The following is a 9,237-nucleotide window of genomic DNA, read 5'->3' as shown; positions in this document are numbered from 1 at the left end:
CCATTCCTGGAGGGGTGGAGGGGGGGAATGGGTACATACTCAGCCATTTTCACTGGAACAAACCCCTCTATCCTCTATCCCATTTTGCAATATGATGAAAAAAAAATAAAATAAAATATATATATATACATATATATATATATATATATATATATAAAAGTGCGGTGTTTATTATTATGCTATGGCACATATTTTGCATTCGAAAAATTTCCAAGGCGCATGCGCATATTGTTGAGATTTACCCATTTGTTTGGGCTTGGGACAAACAGTGGCATGGTATACTGTATGCGTTACTTTATGTGACAACATACCCTGTTTTTGGCATCCTGAATTTTTTCCAGATCAGTCTCAAGGTCACGACTGGTGCCAGACAGGTTCAGCAGCTGCTGCTTCTGATGTGCAACAATGTTGCTCAGATTCAACCGGCTCTCTTGTAGTTCTTTGAGCTCCTGGTCCCACTCTTTGACCATCTTAAAAACATACATTGTCAGGTTATTACACAACAAATAATGTATACAGACAAAAAACAAAAGTAAAGTATCACCCTCTGTGATTCTTTTATTTTGCGCCGTAAGCCATCATTGATGAGATTTAGCGTTCCCTTCGTAATTAGCTTTTTCGTGCTTCGGGCCAGGGCATCATTGCGCTCGATGATGTTTCCTCTCCTTTCCACGACTATGACACTCTCCTTCACTAGCTGCTCCCGCTGCTTCATCAGCTGATTGAGCTGCCGCTGTTTAGCACATAAAAAACACATTTCAGGTGCAAGAAACTACATTACCATAAATGACAAAAACAAAGCATTAATAGGTTAGCAACACTTATTGTTGACTGATGACACCAGAACCCACACCTTCTTTTATCATTGTATCGTTCTCTCCATCTGGCAATAGCAGCGGCAATCAAAGTGGTTGGTTTTTGTCCTGATTTCTTCAGTGAGGGCGTTTTAATCAAATTAGCGAAATAGGTGTCCATTTCAATTTTCCGTTTTGAGAGGTAAAATATATTCATAAAGCGATTCGTTTAGCTCGATCATATGATTCTTTCCAGTGCTCTCTGCATGGACCGGAAAATCTGTTTTTTTAGCAGTTATATTACAACCAGAAACTCGGCTGCACACAATAAGCAAACCGGCATCCAAAACGTGTTGAGGAACTACGTTTGCTAAGTTTGTCTCCTTCGAGTATCCGTAGCAGAAAGATGGCGGCAAAAGATGTCAGCCTCCTCTAAGGTGAGGCGGGGATCGATCTCACATAAATAGTGATTACTCGACGTAAAATTATATAAACAAAAATGTACCGTGTAATGTAAATTAACAGTGTTTTTTTTTAATGAATGAACATTGAAAAATAAAACATTTCAACACACTGTCCTTTGAAAGAAACATTCCCATTGCAAACAGTTTGTTACGTCAGCCTGAATTACTTTTGGGTTGCAAATGAAGGTCTAAGTTTCTGGTTGTGTTTAAGCCAGCAGAGAAAACATTGCTGGCCTTGACTCACAGGGGCAGTTTGAGAAGATTTAGCCTGAAGGTTTTGTCAGAGGGGCACGATTTTATGTACGCACACACGCTTTCGCTGTCTAATGTCTAATGTTACTGCAAAGAGCCACAAATACATGGGCATCCGGTCCTCGCGCACGCACGCACGTACACACACACACACACACACACACACACACACACACACACACACACACACACACACACACGCAGGTGCCCAACCATGCCCTTGCGCACATATGCACGCACGCCATGATGAGCAGCCGCCGGAACGGCCCCTATTTCCTCCTCCCACCCCTTGCAGTCGACTTGGGACCAGTTCGCTGGCTCCCGGTTGGTTGATTGCGCTTGACGTATTGGGCACCCCTGCCTTAAAATCAGAGGTAATTCCCTGACTGTCAGCGCTTAGCACTATTGTTTGCGAATGAGCGGTGATCCAGTCATCCGATTGGCTGCCCTCTCTGTCAATCATGTATCGGGGTTGCTGATAGGCTGACGTAGTACGTTCTGTGTCTTCAGCGCCGTTGTTTGAATGACATTGCCACCGTCGAGGCGTTTTCGACGCTTGTCGTATGAAAGCCCGGGAGCCGCATTGAACCAGCCAAAGAGCCGCAGGCGGCTCACAAGTCGCGAGTTGGCCACCCCTGCAATATAATATCAATGTTCGGCCATCGGTGTAACATACATCATTATAGCCATTGGGTAGTCAGTGAGCATATATGGGCCCCAGCCCCATCTGACTGTTGGAGCAGACGAAATGACTCAAAACATGCGATGTGATGTTTCACCGTCCTGGGCCACTTGGTTGAACCACAGCAGAAACTGGAGCGTGCAAGAGGCAGTGCTTGTAAGTCTTTGGGTGAATGCAGTCCAGGCAAGACATCAACAGGGAACACCCTCATGGAAGGGTCGCTCCACTGTGCATAGGCACAGTGTAAAGCCCCCCAAGCCCTCCCTGGAACTGCCACTGACACCTGAAAGCATCCTAAGTAGCGCCATCTTGAATTAAGATTATATGAACATTGAGAGTTTTATCAATGAGGACACTTATAACTATATCGATTCAGATTTTCGAGGGAATCACTGTCAAGATGTAATGAGCAGCACTCACATACGTTTTTCAGGAGAACCAGTTCACGTACCTCCATCCGGTGAATGTCATCTTTGGTTATCTGGATGTCTCCATGACCCTCTTCCACAACTAAACGTGTCTCTTTCATAAGCTGAGTCTTCTTTTCCCACAGCATGATCTGTCGCCTGTCAAAAAACACACACGGATGTTTGCATACATTGGTGAATAACGCGTGACTACAGCAAATGCATGTCTACTTGACATGTGAATTCCTATTGAGCAAACGACTGACTCAGCCTCCACTAAACTTCTGAGGAGTTTCTCTTTTTCCCCCCGGGTCTTCTCCAGTTTACACTCCATCTCGATAGATTCCCGCTCTGCCTCCTAATCACATAACATTACAGACAGAGCATTAAAACCACTTGAAGGAGAAAAAAGATTTGTGTCAGACAGAAAGGGTATGCCTTGAGTTTGTGAAGGAAGTCAGTCTCTATCGCAGCGTTCTCCTGCTCCAAAGCATCGCGCAGCTGCGTGTTTTTGCTCACAAGCGTGTTGAGCTTTAGCAGGTCTCTTTGAAGCATCTTATTGCTCTTCTCCACCTCATTCTCCTCACGGTGGACAACTTCAAGATGGCCTGGTCGCGGTTTCGGTGAATATCAGCAGTCATGAATTACATTTTGCAAATTACAAATCTGATTTTATTTGGGAAAAATGTGTCATAAAATGTAACATACGCTCCAGATAAATCTTCTTTTGACAGGTCACAGTGTACTTTGCCTGAAGCTTGTTGTACTCCTTGTTGTATGCCTGAATCTCCAGGGTCAGTCCCACAAGTGTTCCCTGAAGCCTCAGCCACAGCTGCTGATCATTCTTGATTTTTTCCGCTAATTCCTCAGTTTGAGTCTTTATTGCTGCAACTTTGATTTGCAGAGGACTGAAGTCTTCATGCTGTGAAAAGAAGCATGCGCACACACACACGCACATACACACAATTCAGACTATTTGGCAAAGAACATTCTAAAGGGGGGTCATGCTAATTTTCATTAGCCATTATATTCATACTAGTGACATTACCATATACTGTTCATTTTTCAACAACAACTTCTATGAGAAATGAGCCTTTACACAGATCCGATAGGCAGGATCGAATTGAGAGATATTTTGTATTACAATTAGTGTCAATTATACACGGTCAATGGATTATAGTCAACATCCGCAAAAAAAGACATTACAGCAAACGCAATCTCATTCATGTGTGTGTGAAGAAAGGAATGCATTAAAATGCTTGTTGTGTCTGTTAAAAATGAAGGTACAGAGTTCTTGGATGACATACAATGATGTGGCGAGCCAGACCTGGACCCAAGACCTTGAATCTGACACCGGTGTTCCAAATCCTCACAATACATGCTAAACAATCAAGGATTCCTTACCCCAGTGCGAGCTGCAATGAGATCCTTTTTTTTGTTGTAGTTAGCGATAGCAGTCTGTTTCTGTGTGATAAGTGCATCAATGGAGGAACTCTCAGCCTGATTTGATGCGACCACCTTGTTGTACTTGGTGATTTCTTCATCGAGCTCCTTCTGAGATCGGGCCAAGTTTTCCAGTTTCTCGTCAATCACTTTACTTTCCACCTTTGCGGCCATTACTTCACTCTCTAAATGCCACAACTGATAGACCTAATAGGACAGAAGGGATTGTTATGTCAGATTGGTCTGCATCTTTCTTGTCAGCATAAAATGTTCATTTAAAAGTAGAGGGTGATGATTTTAAAGAACAATATACGAGCAGGGAAACAGTATGAAATATCAACCCATGCTAACATACCGACAAGCTATTTTCAAACTGTATGTCAAATTTGACGTTGTTATGGTTGCCTCCTGTGGGCCTGTTAAAAGTGTGAAATCATATCTTTCTTTCTTCTTTAATTGTCTTGCACTTCATGGCGCGTAGAGCCAACCATAGCAACCAGGTCTCTCCATCTGGATCTGTTCTGGGCAAGGTGTTGACTTTGTTCCAGGGTAACATTGCAGGCCCCAAGGTCCAGGGCTATTACGTCCAGCCATCGAGTGCGGGGGGCACCTCTGGATCGTCTCCAGAAATCATATAAAGTACAGTAAATGTATAATTGCCTCAGCATATAACTAGTTAGATGTTAGCCTGCACCCTGACTATTGTCTCTTTTTGCCTGTGTGGGCTTTTAAAAAATAGAGACGACAGAATATAGAATGTAAATAGAATTTTGCCTTGCTGATTGAACACACTAAATTGTCCCTAGGTGTGAGTGCGAGCGTGCATGGTTGTTCGCGCCATCTTGAATTAAGATTATATGAACATTGAGAGTTTTATCAATGAGGACACTTATAACTATATCGATTCAGATTTTCGAGGGAATCACTGTCAAGATGTAATGAGCAGCACTCACATACATTTTTCAGGAGAACCAGTTCACGTACCTCCATCCGGTGAATGTCATCTTTGGTTATCTGGATGTCTCCATGACCCTCTTCCACAACTAAACGTGTCTCTTTCATAAGCTGAGTCTTCTTTTCCCACAGCATGATCTGTCGCCTGTCAAAAAACACACACGGATGTTTGCATACATTGGTGAATAACGCGTGACTACAGCAAATGCATGTCTACTTGACATGTGAATTCCTATTGAGCAAACGACTGACTCAGCCTCCACTAAACTTCTGAGGAGTTTCTCTTTTTCCCCCCGGGTCTTCTCCAGTTTACACTCCATCTCGATAGATTCCCGCTCTGCCTCCTAATCACATAACATTACAGACAGAGCATTAAAACCACTTGAAGGAGAAAAAAGATTTGTGTCAGACAGAAAGGGTATGCCTTGAGTTTGTGAAGGAAGTCAGTCTCTATCGCAGCGTTCTCCTGCTCCAAAGCATCGCGCAGCTGCGTGTTTTTGCTCACAAGCGTGTTGAGCTTTAGCAGGTCTCTTTGAAGCATCTTATTGCTCTTCTCCACCTCATTCTCCTCACGGTGGACAACTTCAAGATGGCCTGGTCGCGGTTTCGGTGAATATCAGCAGTCATGAATTACATTTTGCAAATTACAAATCTGATTTTATTTGGGAAAAATGTGTCATAAAATGTAACATACGCTCCAGATAAATCTTCTTTTGACAGGTCACAGTGTACTTTGCCTGAAGCTTGTTGTACTCCTTGTTGTATGCCTGAATCTCCAGGGTCAGTCCCACAAGTGTTCCCTGAAGCCTCAGCCACAGCTGCTGATCATTCTTGATTTTTTCCGCTAATTCCTCAGTTTGAGTCTTTATTGCTGCAACTTTGATTTGCAGAGGACTGAAGTCTTCATGCTGTGAAAAGAAGCATGCGCACACACACACGCACATACACACAATTCAGACTATTTGGCAAAGAACATTCTAAAGGGGGGTCATGCTAATTTTCATTAGCCATTATATTCATACTAGTGACATTACCATATACTGTTCATTTTTCAACAACAACTTCTATGAGAAATGAGCCTTTACACAGATCCGATAGGCAGGATCGAATTGAGAGATATTTTGTATTACAATTAGTGTCAATTATACACGGTCAATGGATTATAGTCAACATCCGCAAAAAAAGACATTACAGCAAACGCAATCTCATTCATGTGTGTGTGAAGAAAAGAATGCATTAAAATGCTTGTTGTGTCTGTTAAAAATGAAGGTACAGAGTTCTTGGATGACATACAATGATGTGGCGAGCCAGACCTGGACCCAAGACCTTGAATCTGACACCGGTGTTCCAAATCCTCACAATACATGCTAAACAATCAAGGATTCCTTACCCCAGTGCGAGCTGCAATGAGATCCTTTTTTTTGTTGTAGTTAGCGATAGCAGTCTGTTTCTGTGTGATAAGTGCATCAATGGAGGAGCTCTCAGCCTGATTTGATGCGACCACCTTGTTGTACTTGGTGATTTCTTCATCGAGCTCCTTCTGAGATCGGGCCAAGTTTTCCAGTTTCTCGTCAATCACTTTACTTTCCACCTTTGCGGCCATTACTTCACTCTCTAAATGCCACAACTGATAGACCTAATAGGACAGAAGGGATTGTTATGTCAGATTGGTCTGCATCTTTCTTGTCAGCATAAAATGTTCATTTAAAAGTAGAGGGTGATGATTTTAAAGAACAATATACGAGCAGGGAAACAGTATGAAATATCAACCCATGCTAACATACCGACAAGCTATTTTCAAACTGTATGTCAAATTTGACGTTGTTATGGTTGCCTCCTGTGGGCCTGTTAAAAGTGTGAAATCATATCTTTCTTTCTTCTTTAATTGTCTTGCACTTCATGGCGCGTAGAGCCAACCATAGCAACCAGGTCTCTCCATCTGGATCTGTTCTGGGCAAGGTGTTGACTTTGTTCCAGGGTAACATTGCAGGCCCCAAGGTCCAGGGCTATTACGTCCAGCCATCGAGTGCGGGGGGCACCTCTGGATCGTCTCCAGAAATCATATAAAGTACAGTAAATGTATAATTGCCTCAGCATATAACTAGTTAGATGTTAGCCTGCACCCTGACTATTGTCTCTTTTTGCCTGTGTGGGCTTTTAAAAAATAGAGACGACAGAATATAGAATGTAAATAGAATTTTGCCTTGCTGATTGAACACACTAAATTGTCCCTAGGTGTGAGTGCGAGCGTGCATGGTTGTTCGTCTCTGTGTGCCCTGCGATTGGCTGGCAACCGGTTCAGGGTGTCCACCGCCTACTGCCCGGAGACGGCTGGGTTAGGCTCCAGCACCCCCCGTGACCCTAGTGAGGATTAAGCGGTTCAGAAAATGGATGGATGGATGGATAAAAATGAGTTAAACCTTTTTTTTTTAAACCCTTTCAGACTGCGGTTACCACAGTGGACAGCTTATCATGTTATCAGGTTACAGGGTGCGTGAAAGGGTGAAACATAACTGGCCCTGCATTTGTACGATTATCTTTTTAATCCAACTCATTTTTGGATTTTTAATTTTAGAGCCAGAAGTTGAGGAAAAAGATTCGCAAAGCATTTGGCAGTGAAATCCATTTCCAACAATACGTAAAATGATGCAGCCTGAATCTGTTCCAGGGGTCTTGGGTTTGACACCTGTGGTCTAGATTTGATTCAGCTTTTTAACCGGTCATATTTTTGAAATGAAAATTTTGCGGAAGTTTGAACCTCAACATAGAAATCTAACCACGATAGTCCCAATAGCAAAGATCCGTCTTTAAAAGTTTACCTTCTCCTTTTTGAGGGAAGCTTTCTTGTTGGTAAGTCGCTGATAATACTGAGCAGCCTTGTTGTCCATGAACGTCTGCAGCATTTGAGTCATGATGCTGTTTTCTAACTCCAAGTGCTTATCTTTGTTTTTCTCCAACTTTCGTCTCTGATCAGCGACCTCAGCCTGAAGAGTGTTGTCCTCCTACAGAAAGAGAGGAAAGACATTCATTCTGTGGCCGATCAAGTCACAGCTACCTCATTAGAAGTCTTCTGTCAACCTTGGTGAGTTCTGCAAGCATCCGCTCAGTCTGCCCCAGAGCACGGAGGTAGATGCTGTACTCGGCCAGCAGAATTTCATGCTGGCTCTGCTTCTGACTGATCATCTTCTTGGAGACGTCGCAGTCCATATCGGTGCAGTTAAGCAGCATGGTCAAAGTTTCACTTTCCTCCTGTAGCTCAGAGATGGATTTTTTCATACCCTCAATTTCGCTGTCCAGCACGATCACTTGGTGCTCAGCCATGCTGTGGAAAATAGAAAGTACGGGGAGCTGAATGAGAGAAAATGATGCACGGCTTCATTTTTGTGTTTTGTGAGTTTTATTCCTTTTTCACTGCAGAGGAGAGCATCAGTCGCATTTTGCTATGACTGAATGTTTTGTTTTAGTCCCCACTTCAAGGGAATTCCACATGAATAAAATGTTGAAGTCAATTCTGACCGAATAGCCTCCTGCATTGCTCTGAAGTCTTCATCTCGCCTCCTCAAATCCACCAGGCTCCTGTTCCAATGCTGTAAAAGCTGTTTCTGTGACATCGCCAGAGACACCATTTGCATTTCCGCCTGTAGAGGAACGTAAACACACAAGCACACACGAAATGATACAACAATGCCCCACAGGTTGAGTGCATTTTCAGTTTCAAAGATTAACCTCAGAATTTTCTCTGATCTACAATATTAATGACAGAGAGTGAAACACGTTGGCTGATCAAATTAAAATCTTCAACAAATCTTTTGTGAGACATCAGCACATCAATTCGAATACAGTGATCCCTCGCTATATTGTGCTTCATTTATCGCAGCTTTACTACATCACGTTTTTTTCACAAAGTACTGTATTCAGAAAGAAATGCCAAATGACTCAGGGGTTTTGTACATGACTGTACGCATGACTGGTTCCAGCACGGTGTCGACCAACGACAGCCAGAGTGGATCTATCCTGTGAGCTGATTGGCTGCGCATCTTGGCAGCCATACCCAGCATCATCCCTTGTGTCTTGTCACTTTGTTGACTCTGATCAGTGTCTCATCACGCTGTTGACTATCTGATTGTTCGCCTGCCTCTCTCAGGAATACTCTTTTCTGTTGTGTTTGCTACGTGCGCGCTTGAGAGAGAGAGAGAGAGAGAGAGAGAGAGAGAGAGAGAGAGAGAGAGAGCGAGAGAGCG

General features: G+C 43.2%; 1 protein-coding gene across 1 annotated transcript in view; it reads right to left on the bottom strand.

Annotated features, from left to right (window-relative positions):
• LOC109527267 (coiled-coil domain-containing protein 40-like) overlaps positions 1-9,237 on the bottom strand; it is an 18,667-nt gene that overhangs the window by 3,400 nt on the left and 6,030 nt on the right. The window contains exons 8-22 of the mRNA XM_019889070.1: positions 8,513-8,634; positions 8,075-8,318; positions 7,816-7,998; positions 6,387-6,632; positions 5,691-5,904; positions 5,421-5,590; positions 5,249-5,340; positions 5,027-5,141; positions 4,004-4,249; positions 3,308-3,521; positions 3,038-3,207; positions 2,866-2,957; positions 2,644-2,758; positions 545-733; positions 312-470 (exon numbers count right to left, since the gene is read on the bottom strand). Coding sequence (XP_019744629.1) covers positions 312-470; positions 545-733; positions 2,644-2,758; positions 2,866-2,957; positions 3,038-3,207; positions 3,308-3,521; positions 4,004-4,249; positions 5,027-5,141; positions 5,249-5,340; positions 5,421-5,590; positions 5,691-5,904; positions 6,387-6,632; positions 7,816-7,998; positions 8,075-8,318; positions 8,513-8,634 — 2,571 coding nt within the window. The remainder of the gene's footprint in view (positions 1-311; positions 471-544; positions 734-2,643; positions 2,759-2,865; positions 2,958-3,037; positions 3,208-3,307; positions 3,522-4,003; positions 4,250-5,026; positions 5,142-5,248; positions 5,341-5,420; positions 5,591-5,690; positions 5,905-6,386; positions 6,633-7,815; positions 7,999-8,074; positions 8,319-8,512; positions 8,635-9,237) is intronic.

Source organism: Hippocampus comes, unplaced genomic scaffold (assembly GCF_001891065.2).
Source record: "Hippocampus comes isolate QL1 unplaced genomic scaffold, H_comes_QL1_v1.1 scaffold86, whole genome shotgun sequence".
NCBI lineage: Eukaryota > Metazoa > Chordata > Actinopteri > Syngnathiformes > Syngnathidae > Hippocampus > Hippocampus comes.
This window is presented reverse-complemented; position numbering and strand designations above follow the sequence as displayed.